We start from the raw sequence: 15,435 nt of genomic DNA on the forward strand, positions 1-15,435 counted from the left end.
CTAAATTCACCGTTTACAAAATAAGTTTATTTAACTGAAAAGAAAAACATAATGAGCTAAATTGGTCAATCCAATCTCAAATATTGCCCATCATCATTTATTTATATACAAATAAACACTTAAATCAGAGATTCAATGTCAAGAAGTTTTACACACAATCACTGATTATGGATTTAACGGGAAGGAAAATAAAACATACCCAGGAAAACCAAATAGTAAAATATCTCTTCAAAATATCTTCCTTATATAAACATGTTAGATTAAAATTTACGTTTAGTAACCTAATGTTTGATACCTTTTACACCCTTACCAGCCTGTAGAAGTGGATTCTTCAACGCCGAACACCCCTCGCACCCGCATTTCGAAGGAACAGACATTGGTTTCTTAAATTTATACCCATCCTGACAAGTCAACTCGACCAACAATGGTTTGTAATCCAAAGCTCGACAACACGAACAAACAGATTCATGCTTCCCAGTAACTATTTAAAATTTAAAAACACATTATTAGTATTATAAATCTATTAAAATAAAACACCTATACCTTTATTAAACAACGTTGCAGAATGACAAGTCCCTACGCATTCAGTGAAACCTTTCAACTCTTCAATGTTTTTACACACGCCATGTCCTTCTCTTTCCGCAGTAATATAATGCAAACTCTTTTTGCCAGTGATTTCCTGCGGCACGCAATCACCCATTGCCAGTGCAGTTACATTACAATATTCACAACAACCTTTCGTATAAACATTCTCCGGTGGACAGTCATCAATCTGCGGACAGGAAACCTGATGACTTGAAACTGTAAACTGTCCCAGGAAGTTTTCACACGTGAATGTCGTACAGTTATCCGCAGAAGTCCAGTTAACACCGGGTGATTTAAGTGTGTTCTCTACTACGCATGCGCGTTGTACACATTCGCCACAACAAGTCACATTCGAAGCTACATACTCCCATCCCAAGGGACAATCCGTATCACATGTTTTGATACTTTCCTGCTTTTTAAGCACTCCGGGTGAAGTTTCAACACATGTGTACGTTTTACATTGATCCCCGTCTGGGCATGGCCATGACTGACCAATCATATACATTGTATCGCCGACTTTACACGCGGACATCTTGTGTTTCTTACAGCATTCACCTTCGATCGCTTGGAATTCATAGACAAAGTTATCAAACTGTTCCTGGGCGATTTCTGGACATACAATACTCAAAGATTGAACTTGCATCTAAAAATTTTAAGGTTAGAAATCAAAAGTAAATTATATATAGAAACATACCGTTCCATTGTCAGCTAAACAAGTGTAATGCATGCAGAAATCTTCCGAGGTCCAGTTGGTACCAACTGATTTGACTTTCCCATCGACGACACAACCAATTGCCTTGCAGGAACCACAACATTCGTGAGATTCTTTTGTTGCTGGTACGTACTCATAACCTATATCGCAACTTTCATCACAACTGATGATTTGGGTTAGTTTCTGGACGCCATAACCCTTTGTTTCAACACATTCTAACTTGGTGCATGGGTTGTGTTCATCCGTCCACTTCTCCCCAATGTGGTAAATCTTACTATTGTATTTACAACCACTTCGTTTCATCTCCGGACAACATTCACCCTTAATCGGCTCTATCAATAAATCATACTCTGCGTAATCAGGTGAAGATGTCACTAAAGGACACTCGGTGGTTGTGCAAGCCGAATGGAATCCTGTGGATTTAGATCCATAACATTTGCATGATCTACAAGGTCCATCATTCCACGTATCATTCGCTTGTTTTAATAATTTTTGTTTCTCGTATTGACTACGTTGTCTCTCGCCGCCATTTTCTGCTTCGATGTGATCCAAGTCCACAATACAACTTTCCGGTGCAACGCATTTGTATTCAGGACAACAACTTGTCTTCCCAGCATCAGTTTTATTCAAACTATAGAATTCGTCACATTTCGGGGCTGCGGGACATAGATTGGTATCACAAACAAGTTCTACGGTTGGACAACATCCGCCATCTTTGATTTTCTTTGTCATTCCAACTTCCTGATCGGGATCTGCTTTCAAATCAACAACTGCGCACTCTTCAGGTGGTAGACATTCACAAACAAACTGTTGACATCCATCTGACTTGGTATCTAGTTTAGCAACTTGCCCAAAAGCACAATCAAGTTTCTGTGGGGGATCACATGTAGGTGAAGCTGTTGCTGAAGGTATACAGATATACTTCTCACAGCACTCATCTTTTTCTTTTGTGAGTTTGACAGCGTTATATCCATACTCGCAGAGGGTATCTATAGCAGGACAATGTTTGGTTTCACAACGAATAGAACTACCCTCACATTCACAAGTTGTACAAGCGTCTTTAGTCCACTTGTCTCCAGGATGATGACCATGTTCATCACATGTGATACACATCTTTTCTTCAATACATGTATTATTCTGCATTACTTTGCCTTCCGGGCAGAAACAACCGGAAGTTGGGACTTCATTGCATTTCTTTTGAGGGTTCTTTATTGAATCACAGGTGACAGGGCATGATGTCCCACAGGTTTGGTATTGTTGGCCATCAGGACACTTTGTTTGTGGGCAAAGATCCGAATGCCAATTGACACAGAATCCATTACTGAGGCATTCTCTAGCGTAAGAGGAGATGGCGCTGCAGGCTAGTTCCGGATGACCACCGCAGATATCCTTATGGCACCAGTCCAGGAACATTGCAGGGTCTAATAATGGATGACACTGAAAAATTAAAAATAAGTATTTTAAATACAATAAGGTTCAAGACTTTATTACAAGTGACTCAGAATACATTAATATAATTAATTAAAATTTAGGTTCTGTTGATGGTTCATAGAGACTCCTACAAGCAAGGTCAATATCCGGGTAAGCATAATCAAAACCAAGAGATATAGCCCTTTCAGGTTTAACCTTCGGCCCAGTTGTGACCATTACATGCCTGCCTTGGAACATGATCTTCAAAATGGACTCCGGCATCGGAATAAAAGCAGGTCTATTCAATGCCCCTGCAAACGCCTTAGTAAACTCAGCATTTGTGGTCTGTTGAGGAGCAACCCCATTGAATATCCCTTTCACTTGATCATTCTCTATACCAAAGAGGATCAACTTGGTCAAGTCACTGACATGAATCCAAGGCAGCATTTGTTTTCCGGAACCCATAACTCCACCCAAACCCAAACTAAACGGCAGATGCAATTGCTTAATCATCCCTCCTTCACGTCCAAGAACAACCCCACTCCTGATGATTATATTACGACAGTTTAATTCCGAAGGCAACTTTGAAACCCTCTCCAATTCAATGCACATCTTCGACAGGAAATCAAAATCTTTCACATGCGCGCTTTCATCATGAACATTTTGATCACATTCGTATATCCCAACACCGGACATAATAGTAAAGGACTTAACAGAACCATTTGCGGCTTCAATAGCTTTCCGTAGAGTAGTGGTGGTATCAATACGTGAATTCCAAACTAGATCACGAAACGCGCGTGTCCATTGCCGTTTCAAATCGAGAATATTCTGCCCGGCGAGATTGACCACCGAGGAGGTGTTTTCTGGTAGTCCGGCAGCACGTACACTCTCCCAGGATATTTGCTTCGTATGGGGTTTAGGGGTTCGTGATACAATATGCACAACATAGCCGCGATTCAAAAGAAGGCGCTCGAGGTGTTGACCGATAAAACCGGTCCCGCCACCAATCACGACTGTCTTACCAGCCATGATACACTTTGGGGGAGTGGCTTGGGTTTAAAAAATTTTAGTGATAAACTGCGCAGCACGGAAAATTTTCGAGGTTAAACCGGTCTAGATGAAAAACGACTTGAATTTTTATGTTTGTGTGAAAATCAAGTTCGCGTGTATCCTAGGCAACTCACTCTACAAACATTTGAAAGTAGTAATAATGTACAATAATTAACTCACCTGTGCATATCTGCTGGAATCTAATAGTTGCATACAGGGATCTTCTTCGACTGATAACACTTCACATAATTCTCTTGGTTTATTCTCGCAGTTTTCCTTTGTCATGCCTGGTAACTTGTCGTACAACCAACTAGGACCCAATTCTTCTTGGTCTTTTGCTGGGACTCCATCTGGCATTCTCCAATCATTCTCTGGATCTTTATTGCAATCTCCACATAAACCTTCTAATTTCCCTGCGTATTTATGTGATGGTGCTTTTACTGATACACCCAATGATGGGAAATAAACACTGATTTCTACTTGTATCTTGAATAACAACAACTTCATGTGTTTTGATTTTGTTGTCCTCACTTGCATCCAATCAGCGACTTCTTCAAAATCATCAATCCGTTCAGCGTCTACTATTAGTTTCAGTTTGTTTCGTACAGTGTCGAAGAACACGTGGATTTTATGTCCTTGGTGTAAAATGGTGATCTTTCCAACGCACATTTTCAGTGGGTTATCACGGCATGGATGATTAGTGACCAAAAGTTGGAATTGGTGCTCATCGTGGTATTTTTCTAAGACATCTCTAGACATGACATAGACACAATTTCCGTTGATTGTAAAGTTGTTATCATCATAGGTAATGTATTGCAGATGTGGTAACACATTGCATTCGCAGTCCTTGCAGGTTGAAGACTTGATACAAGAGTCACCTTTGCGGACAAGTCCAGGGGGACAATAACAACCAGGGAAGCACATACTAGATAGTTTTGGGCATGCATTTGGGTCGGACATTGTTTCACACGAGGGTTCACAACGTCGGCGGTAACAGTCTTGATAAACTAAAGGTGCGTCGCATGATACAGCTAAATATAAATAAAAATACAAATTTTAGAACAAAAAAATGGTGATTTTAGGTATAAACTTACGACAATCATGCAAAGTCCTCCAATCAGTCAATTCTACATCATTATCGTTCATCATACACTCCACAACGAAGTTTTCCAAAGCTTTGCATCGACATGAATCTTCTGCGGTGCCATTAGTGGCCGCCATTTGTAAACAACTGCAGGTTGTTTCTAAACAACGACTTATAAATGCATCAACGTCAACGGATTTTGTACAAGCGCTTAAAACTTGACTCCTGTTTATAAACAAATGAATAACATTGTTAAAATTAATATTTTAGGTTATTTAACCTTAAAATTTCTTACTTGACTTGATTACACATATCCCAAGCTTTATTTTGAATTTCCGGTGGACATCCTCCAGCATCACACTGCATTTTTCCTTCGTTTTGTAACCAACTATCACCAAACTCGGCTGTTGTTCTTGCTTCAGTCCCATCTGGTTTCCTTTTGTCATCATCTGGTTTTCCATTGTAATATCCACACAATCCATCGACTTTCTTTAATAGTTTACTAGAAACACCCAGTTTAATGTTGCCCTGTTTGTCCCAGATTACCCAGAAGCCATATTGTTCCGATACGAAGAGTAGTGTGTTGCCTAACCGCGATATCGAGAAGAAATGCGAGTTGCTTCCGATTTTCTTTGTTTGTGATATAGAATATTTATATCCGTCGAATTCCACGGACATATCATGATGTAAAACGAATGTATGTTCATTGTGATGTATAACCAAGTTCCTCGAACAGGAAGTCGTGCAATTCTTTTGCACTAAAACAAATTTAACAAAAATTTTTGAGGTTATTGAATGTTTTGAGGAAAAATAAGTAAAAATACTTACAGATAACATCCCATTCTAAATTCTTCAAATCTCTTGCAAGGACATGATTACAAATATCATATTTATACTCGGTGTTATCAAAAGTCGTAAAAGTTTTTCCGGTGACATTACAAACCACATCCGGTAATGGATTTGGAACGCATTCATAAAACGGACATTTGTTCTTAATATCCTCTGCGTCATTGAATTCCGGATTAAATCCAGGTGGGCATTGTGCTGGTGGGCATGGTTTATTTGGTTTAAAGGGTGGGGGTGGTTTCAAAGAAACACATTTATATTCAGGGCATTCATCTGCTTGTTGCTTGTTACCATTAAAGTTTTCAACATCTGAAGGTCTTTGAAGTTGAGATTTGTATCCTCCTTTGACCCCACCTCCTTTAGTACCACTTCCACCTTTGTTACCATTGGTCAAAGCTGATTTCTTAGGTGCTTTCTTACTATACGTTGAAAACATTGTAGAAATGTATGATAATCTCTGAAGTTTAGATACTTTTTTCTCTACAGCTTTGTATCCATGAGGACATTCTAATATTGGTGGGCATTTTTGGGTTAAGAGTTCATATATTTTCGTGGTACCCAACAATTCTTCAAAATCAGTTGTCACTTCAGGTTGGGAAGTGGTTTGACAGTTTAGTTCATCATCAGGACAGTCTCGGATACCATCACACCAAGAAGTGCTATTGATACAGATGTTACTAGTTGGGCAGAGAGTGGTACCTTCATCACATGGTAAACACACACATCCACATGTACTAGTAACAGTACTTTTCAAACCCTATTTAAATATAATTACAATGTAAACTAAAATTCAATAAAAATTCATAAAATAACTTACAACTGAACATGATGGACAACTCTTCGGTACACAATGTTGCACACCTCCAAGTTTACAAACACATTGCGAGCAGTCCTCCTTCTCAAATACAGTCCCAATTGGATATACAATATGTCCAAGGGTACAAGGGCATTCAGGTCTGGTAACACATTTTTCACCATCCCACCATGTGTTTTCACACCTGCAAGCCCCAACTTCCAATTGACCTCCTGTCACACCAGGACATTCATTACAGACTGATGGTACAGTCACTATCTCAGGTTGTGCAATTGTTGGATAAGGTAGATAACAACCATTCATCTCCAGTCTTAATTCAATATTTTTATGCCACTTTAAAGGTAATACCTTTACATAAGTTGCTAGTATCGGCATCAAAAAGTTGGTCATTTGAGCAGAGTCTTCATCAAAATTACCAAGGAAAGTCTTCTCTTGGAATAGTTCATCCAAAATAGGATTCCAAGTTTTTCCATTGTGAGAATATTTAATTCTGAAAGCGGTAACCCAACCGGATGGACCTCCCTTTGATACAAAACCAGTAATGTTTCTTGGTTCCAAAAAGTTGAATTCAACAAATTCAGATGGACTGTTGGTAATAGGTCTCCAACCATTTGAAGCACTCAATTTAAGGTCTTTTTTACTGTTACCAGGACCATATTCTGAACTGACAGTAATCTGTTGGTCTGACATGGTACCATCTACAAGTCCCATTGGATCTAAACACATATCAGGATTAGGTGGTGCTATTGTAATGAATTTTGGTGGTAGGGTTTTCCGTTGTCCACAACCAATCAACTCCACTCTTAAAGCAATGTTACCATTCCAGGTCAAAGGTAAGATTTTCACCAGTTTAGCTTCTATAGCTTCTACAAAAATATGTTGTACAGGGTTATTACCATCCATACAACCTCTAAACACCTGAGGTTCTTTGGTTCTATCCAAAACATAATTCCAAACTGGATGATCCTCGGAAGTAGCATACACAATTTTAAAACTGGTGACGTATTCAGTATACAAGGGACTTCCTTTGAGTACCACTCCATAAATGGGTTCCAATTTACCAAGGTTAACTTGAAGGTATTGCTCTTTATTCAGGTCTTTAGCTGTCCAACTCCCACCTGATTCTGAATTAGCTTGGGCGTCAATCCGTGCATTATAGGGAGCAAAATTTGTAGAGAGATAACTACTAGCCGAGAATGCTTCATCCGGTAAGGGTTGGTCACCCTGTATGAGGTCTATGAAGTTCTCCGGTAGGCATTCCTTTGGAGGTGTCACCGTACTTATAATAACTGGTAAGGATACCACATCTACATCTCGTGTAGTGTTTTCAAATATTTCACCATGAACCAGATACTCCTGAGCCTCTTCCCCGCACGCTGTCTTATCACAAGCGTAGTAGTTGTCCACACATTGACATAACATACACTCGGATTCTTTATTGACAGTTCCTGGTTTGATTGGTTTACCATCATGGGAAGCACACATGCAGTCATGCATAGAAATACAAGTTATATTGTTGGACCATAGGAATCCTGGTGAGCAACTGTTGGGTTTCTCTTTATGCACGCAACCAGGTTCACAGATGGTGTTACCTTGACACAGGCCATTTTCTTTTACAATGTGGGAGTAGTGCAAACAAAGTTTATCACATTGTATTGCACATTCATCATATCTTTCGTTATCAGCACAAAGGTTGGCTTCCAAGGTTACATCCTGGTCTTCTCGGGGTGTTTCAAGAGTTTTGATGGTTTCCTTCTCTTCACACTCGGGTTTGATCAGTTTTACATTCGCAGGCCAGTCACAGATCATAGATGTTGGGTTATACATCATATCCTTTCCACAGGTCTTCTCTACTAGACCATAACCTCTTTTAACAGGAGCACATTGATAGAACTTATGACAATCCCCAGGGAATTCTTCATTTGGTTTGCGTTGGTCACAAGGTGTTACACTTTCACATTTACATAGAACCCTGATTTCAAAGTCTGGGCATGGTCTATGACCTGGTTTGGACTTGCAGACCAACCCTCGTTCTAAGGAGCATTCACAATCCATTCCTGTTTCCTTTGCTGTAAGATGGGTCTTAGATGTGCGGCATTCAATGTCCACCATTTCATCCCTGTCACATCTAGCTGAACCTAATAAGTTATTCAAGAGGATATCATCAGGTAAGGTTTCATTTTCGATGTATTTATGTTCTCCTTTCTTGACAGTTGCTTTATCTTGATTGATCCAATCACTCCAACCTGGTTTACACATAGTATTCTGTTCATGACTAGGTGGTTCCATGGTAGTGGACATAGAAGGTGGGCAAGTGTGACCTTTACAGGACTTCTTCCCTCTTGAACAGTAACATGTGTGACATTGGTCTTCTTCCATTAAATCTCCTTCGTAATAAGTGATGTCATCGACTTGCATGCAGATGGGTTTACAAAGATTACTTGGTACACAATTTAAAAGGGATGAATTAGCGTAGACGTGATCCGCTGGGCATGGCTTAGGTTGACAACCCTCCACACATGAATCTTCTTTACACAGTTTACTCATTGGGCTTTGAACTAATAGATTCTCGCAGGTTTCAACTGGGCAGGTGCTAACACATGGACTGTAAGAAGCACATCTTTCATCACATTGAATGGGGCACAATTCCTGGGATCTCCATTTTACTGGGTGACCTTGATTGGAACACTCTTGGGCGTATGCAGCTATAGCAGTGCAAAGGCATTCGCAGTCACCTCCTTGGTCACAAGCACAAGCATCAAACACACATCTATCTATGTAGTGTTCAACAGGGACTATACTATGACAAGCAGTGAATTTGGGTCCTTTTAGAATACCACATTGTTTCAAGGCCCATTGTTTCCTATCAGGTCTTGATTCACAAGTATCAAATATCTCTTTGGTTTCTGGGCAGTAACTCTGCAGTTTCCATGAATCTCCAAACAAAATCGGTGATACTTCACTAAGACCACCTGAAGGTGTCATGAAATCATCTGCTTGATTGTCATTATAATTCCCACAAAGACCTCTCACATGCCCTTTCCACCTGGGATCTACTTTCACATACACTCTAGTACCTTTATCCCAATGGATAGTCAGACCTAAATCAGCAGCCTCAATAATAACAAACAAATCTTTATTCCTCACCGTGAATCTTTTGAAGATTTGATTGTCTCTGACATGTTTTCCTCTTTGTAGAGTGATACTCTCCTGTTGTGGACCATTTCCAATCTTGATAGTGACAGATTTAGAACATGCTACTCCAAGGGTTCCACATGGGACATTCTGAATGATTACATCAAACTTATCTTCAGGGGTAATAGCACCTTTAGCCAGGATATAATCACATTGACCTTGGTAGTCATAGTGGGTACCATCAAAGGTTTTAAAGTGGGAATCACCCCATGCACTGCATTGTGCCGCGCATTGGCGGGTTGTACAATCCCATTTACCGTTTTTACATTTGCAGGTGTTACAATCGTTTTGGACCACAGAGTTTTCTTTGTATGAACGACCTCCATGATGACACGGACAATCCGAGGGTTTTACACACATTTTGGATCTTGTATCGAGAATGTAGCCTTTTTTGCATTCACAACCCGCGTGACACACATCAGCGGAGGTATAATCAGGGTCATGCATGTTCTATCATTAAGAGGAAATAATATTTTAAGGGTTGTTTTAAATAATAAAAAAATATTTATGCTTACTTTGCATGTGATAGGTTCTGGTGACTCACAAGTAGTAAACACTAAGTTCCTTGTAGCGTTGCACTTTGATTGAAGGTGGGCTACAGGTGGGAATTGGTCTTGATCTTCTTTACGTGCAGGTTTACACTGCCAGTTTGCATTAACACAAGTACTACACCCAAAATACCATTAAAACCCTTTAAAAACCTTTAAATAAACAAAAAAACTTACCATAATTCATTTCTTCCATGCGCAGCCCTGACTTCTTTAAACCCTGCAGGGAAATCAACTCCATCTCGATGACACTTACACCTCCCGATGGGTACACACTCCCCTTGGTCATCCAATGCCTCACCTTCAGGACAATTGCACCCTTCTACACATTGTGCTTTGCAGTCTTGATTGGTAGCCAATTCATTACAGGTTCTTGCACAGGTATTCCCACACATTTGGTAGGTCTGACCCGGAGGGCATACCACACCACATTCAGGGACCTCTTGTCTCCATGAAATCTTCATTCCTTGAGCGGCACACTCTTGTGCGTAGGCTGCCACCATTGGACAGAAACAATTACGGAGTTTACCCTCACACGAACAAAGGTCATAGAGGCAATCTTGGTAGAATGGATCAGGGTTGACGTACCAATGACACGCTACCAAATAAAATTAAAAATAAAGATTTTCTTTTTCTTACTAAAAATAAAATTAAGATAAACTTACGTGCAAATAGTATGGATTTTAAAACCTTGCAGTGTTTCTCCGCAGATGCCTTGTTATGAACATTGATGGTACACGGATGGTTCTTGAGGTCTTCCTTAACATCATTACACTTCTCTTCAGTTTTCCATTTATTGGCAAAAGGAGTAACAGACGTTTCAACGTCATTTTCTGGTGTTAAAAAGTCATCCTTTTGATTACCATTAAACGTGCCACATAAACCTTTGGTTAAACCCTTAAAACTCGCTGGTACATCAACGTATACTCTTGTTATTCCATCCCACCAAATTTCCACTCCGTTATCCAAATTGACAACCAAGAATATAGAAGAAACACTTCTGACTTTTACACCTCCAGAGATCCATGGTAACTTTGTAATATCTTTACCATTAATTACCAAATCATGGTTTTGTTTCAATTTAATATTTATGCCTTTATAACGAACAGTCACAGCTTTCGTACAAGATGGCAACCCAGCAGCGATATTTAACGGAAAATTCATTTCAGCGGAAATGGCGCCTGAACAAGCAACATTTTCTGCTTCAATGGTGAAATTATCAGTTTTTACCAAGTAATAAGAGCATTGACCCATAAAGTCATATCGTTTTCCATCAAATGTGATGTAATGAGGATCACCAAGAGCGGAACATCTTGCACCACAAGCAACTTGAGTACACAACCATTGACCTTGGTTGCATGTGCAGGTGTTGCAGTCTTTTGGTACACTCGTACCGGAAGCAAAGTCTTTACCACGTAAACGACAAGGGCATTTGTCTTTGGTGATGCATTCATTGTTGTGAAGGTAAGTGCCAGGTGGACAGTAACAACCTTCTTCACAAGTGGAATCTTCATTGGACTCTACTGATGCACCGCAGATGGATTGACCACCAACAGGGGCGCAGGGCATGTAGATTCTACCTCCCGTACAGGTCATTGCTATGAGGTTTGAAAAAATGATAATAGTATTTATTTAATGTAAGATTATTTACTTAATTTGTTAACTTACGACAAATTTTTTCATCTCTCCAGGACACCAAATTCTTAACTCCTTTGTATGCGCATGTCCGGATGTAGATATTCAAAGCATCACAGGCACATTCATTAGGGTTTGTTTTTGTACACGTGCAATAGTCTGCTTTACACGTATCCAACAACAAATTAACATCTACAACTTTCTGGCAAGCTAAAAACCGTTTATCGTACAGAATTTTGCTGCAAAACTCGTCGGCCATTTTGATTTTGTTTGGTGCATTGGCACATGCGTGTTGTTCAGTGGGTGTATCTTTACATTCATCTATTAATCGCACATATTAATAAATATAATTATTTAATTGTTAAACATTGATTTTAAAGAATAATTTACCATCTAATGAATCAACTTGCCAACTGCTAGCAAACGTTACAGGATTCTTCGCAATTTTTCCTTGTTTTGTTCTCAAATCATTTCGTGGATTACCATCTAGATTACCACACATGCCTTCAGTTCTATTCCACATCGCTTCATTTACTTCAACCTGTACCATTTGCCTACCATCCCATTTTATTTTCACTCCGCAAATATCCAAGAAGACTACTACAAAATGCGCAATCATTTCAGTACGCATTCCAGGGAGTTGTCCAGGAATGGCGTGGATTTTTTTCGGGGAAACCAAAATGGCGACATCATCATCTAAATAAATAACAAAACAACTAATATTATTCAGAGTTTAATTAGAATTTGGTAGTAATTCATACCAGATTTCTTCAAAATATATTCTTTATCCTGCAGATAAATTTTAACAACTCGATAACATTTTTTGTAGTCAGTTTTGCACCCAGGATGATTAGAAACAATAACTGTGAATGTATTATCAACTGCATCACGTGCTAGAGTATAAGCACAGTTTGAATTGACACTGAAAATAGTCCCATCAAAGGTTTTATAATGACTTCCGGCCCATGTGAAGCAAGTTCCTGGTTTTGGAAGTTTCTCTTCAACAGTCACGTATGCACTTTCATGTTTACCATACATCCCAATAGGAACTACATCAATATTAGTATCGTTGACATAATTATCACTGCTCGGCTACAAATATTAGGTTAGAATTAAATTTGTTTAGTCATAAATTAAGGTTATGTCAAAACTAACCTTTCTCCTCTGCCAACTTGTCTCTGAATTACTTCCAAAAGTAATAACATCACCATCAGAGTATCCATGATGCATTGACTTCGAATTAGACTTCACAGAATAATTAGAAACCTTGTAATATGTATGAGATGTGCTTCCCAGAGGAATAACTTGCATGTTATCAGGATAAACGCATTGCGGGATGGGTGCAGGCAGGAATTTACCTGTGTCATACCGACAAGTGTAATATGGTTGAGGGGTAAACTCGAATTGAATACCAGCTGGGCAGTTGACTGAACATTTAAATGTTTCTGCATCACCTGAACAATTGTAAGCTCCATTGAATTGCAGATTTTTAGCGTTACAAACACTTGCAGCTGTAAAATGTTTAAAAAATGTTTAAAACTTTAAAAATACTTTTTGTAAGAGTTGTTAATCTTACAATATTGACATTGTGGTCCACGAAAATCTTGCGGGCATTGACATACGTTGAAGGAAAGACAATTGCCGCCATTTTGACATGGCGGATTACACGTGGCTTGACAATCCGGTATAACTGCCCAGCCGGGTTTAGTAGGTGCCCAGTTACCGTTTTTGCACTCCATTGTGGTCATGCCAGTGCCGTCAGGGAATTGATGACCATTCATACAAATAATTGTACAGATCCTTTAAAAATTAACAATATTTGTTTATTTATGAACAATAATAACCATACGTAAGTAATAATAGGTAATACGTACGAAGCACGACAAGATCTCTTTGAATTCATGGGCATAGGTGGGAAATTCAAACATGGTTTGTTTTCAAATTGACAATGAGGTCCAGAAAAATTCTCAGGACAATTGCATTGATCCGGAGCAACGCAAATGCCATTATTTAAACATTCAGGTAGACAAATAGCTATAAATAAATTAATATTAAACATTTTTATAAAGAAAAAATTAAAACTGCGCATTTTAGTTAATTCTTACGTTCGCATGCTTGCAATGTACCACTTTCCGTCATCGGAATCCAGATACCATCCTGACACTGCACGATGACATTAGCAGAACCATCAGGAAACTTGTAGCTAGGCATACAAGTTACTTTACACCCGCTGTACTTAGAACACTGCATTTTTGAGTTGTGCGGTGGTTGGGGTTGGCCCACACAGCCGCCATTGTAACTTCCGGCTGGGATGACATTTTTGGTTTTTGTTTTTGTAAATGTTTTAGTCGCTGAAGGTTGTGCGTAACTTCCTTGGTTTACGTTGTAATTATTTTGAATGTATTTTGGCATATATTCACCACTATAGTGTAAAATTATAAAATTTATTTAAATAATTAGTTTTATTATTAATTAAGACTTACCTAACGCCATTTTGTAAATATAAAACACTAACTAATATAATACTAACACTAATACTAATAAAGTTCTTCATTTTTAAGTTTTATTTGATTATTTTATGTAAACTTATTCAATTTATTCATTATCACTATAATTTTTAATTATTTTATTGTTATTGACTGCGCAGGAAGCTCTCCCAAGAGAGAATGATGCAAATGCGTAAATTTGGTCGTATTTATTAGCGATTGTCCTCTGTCCCTCCACGTAGATCATGATTAACATATTTTTTCCTCCGTCGCTGAAAATATCATCATTTTTTCTATGTATACGGTTGGTTTGTGTTGATTTTAACTTGTAGGTTGCAGGAAGAGGATGTTTGATACCACGAGTGAACGGATTGATAAAGGTGTCAAGGCGATGCGCAAAAAAATGAAAATGGAGCACGAGTTCAACCATCCAAGTGTAAAACTTCGCACAAAATTGTTATCAAGTTATCGTGCAAGTGCAGAAACGCATTAAATTGGGGCGCCAGACGAGATGTGCCTAATTTATTATCGTGGACTCATTTTTATAAAAAGTTTTATTGTTGAAATGATGGAAATTATGCGGTCTTTCGGAGAATTACATTGTTTATCAAATTGGAATATTAAATTGTTATTTTGGATAAATCCCGTGGAGATTTTTGATGAATCTGTTTTCGTGGAAATTAATCTATGCGTGATAGGTCAAATTTTCCCAAATTTAACATGAATAATTCTTTCATTCATAAGTTTAGTTGAGAAAGAAAAACGAGCGTAATATTTTAAGATATGTTGCAATTTTTCACAGATTTTTGTTTAAAGGGTACGAAAATAGTTCAAGGAATCTAGAAGAGTGGAAAAGTATCTAGTTATTTACATATTAGGCTACTTTTAAATAAAAGTCATATGTTACAAGTATGATTTTTCTCAAATTTTCAAAACTTGTCTTCAAGTTTGCACTAAATCAATTATTAAGTGTTGGGTACTCCAGCGGTCGACGAACTACCTGAATTCGACATTGCTTGACTCTTGTTATCAAGAATAATAACGTGTACTTCACAACTTCACAAAATGTA

At 38.5% G+C, this 15,435-nt stretch overlaps 1 protein-coding gene across 5 annotated transcripts; it reads right to left on the reverse strand.

Moving 5' to 3' along the window:
* Positions 1-208: 208 nt before the first annotated feature.
* Positions 209-14,533, reverse strand: LOC135789782 (epimerase family protein SDR39U1-like). Of its 5 annotated transcripts, XM_065299790.1 has the most exons (19): positions 14,363-14,533; positions 13,985-14,301; positions 13,754-13,913; positions 13,456-13,679; positions 13,035-13,390; positions 12,641-12,971; positions 12,270-12,575; positions 11,913-12,200; positions 10,910-11,842; positions 10,422-10,842; positions 10,212-10,362; positions 6,505-10,146; positions 5,670-6,444; positions 5,137-5,599; positions 4,852-5,066; positions 3,938-4,788; positions 1,280-2,734; positions 544-1,228; positions 209-481 (listed from the first exon to the last, which is right to left on the reverse strand). In XM_065299790.1, the coding sequence occupies exons 1-19, from the start codon at positions 14,431-14,433 to the stop codon at positions 282-284; spliced, it is 11,844 nt and encodes a 3,947-aa protein (XP_065155862.1). In that variant the 5' UTR covers positions 14,434-14,533; the 3' UTR covers positions 209-281. The 5 variants fall into 5 exon arrangements, with proteins under 5 accessions (XP_065155862.1, XP_065155863.1, XP_065155864.1 ...); XM_065299791.1 differs by lacking the exons at positions 3,938-4,788; positions 4,852-5,066; positions 5,137-5,599; ... (11 more) ...; positions 13,985-14,301; positions 14,363-14,533 and adding an exon at positions 2,789-2,944; XM_065299792.1 differs by lacking the exons at positions 3,938-4,788; positions 4,852-5,066; positions 5,137-5,599; ... (11 more) ...; positions 13,985-14,301; positions 14,363-14,533 and adding an exon at positions 2,805-2,943.
* Between the last annotated feature and the right edge of the window lie 902 nt (positions 14,534-15,435).

This window comes from Atheta coriaria, unplaced genomic scaffold (assembly GCF_025399875.1).
Source record: "Atheta coriaria isolate IRGN ID8LTWV9N9 unplaced genomic scaffold, Caltech_Dcor_3.1 hic_scaffold_3_pilon, whole genome shotgun sequence".
NCBI classification, from domain to species: domain Eukaryota; kingdom Metazoa; phylum Arthropoda; class Insecta; order Coleoptera; family Staphylinidae; genus Dalotia; species Dalotia coriaria.

Bases quoted from the DNA above. Each gene is read 5' to 3' on its own strand.
- LOC135789782 (XM_065299790.1), bottom strand. From the start codon at position 14,433: ATGAAGAACTTTATTAGTATTAGTGTTAGTATTATATTAGTTAGTGTT. The intron at 13,680-13,753 runs GTACGTATTACC...TAATTTTTAAAG, and splicing joins AAGAGATCTTGTCGTGCTTC to GATCTGTACAATTATTTGTA. The intron at 11,843-11,912 runs GTAAGTTAACAA...CAAACCTCATAG, and splicing joins GAGAGATGAAAAAATTTGTC to CAATGACCTGTACGGGAGGT.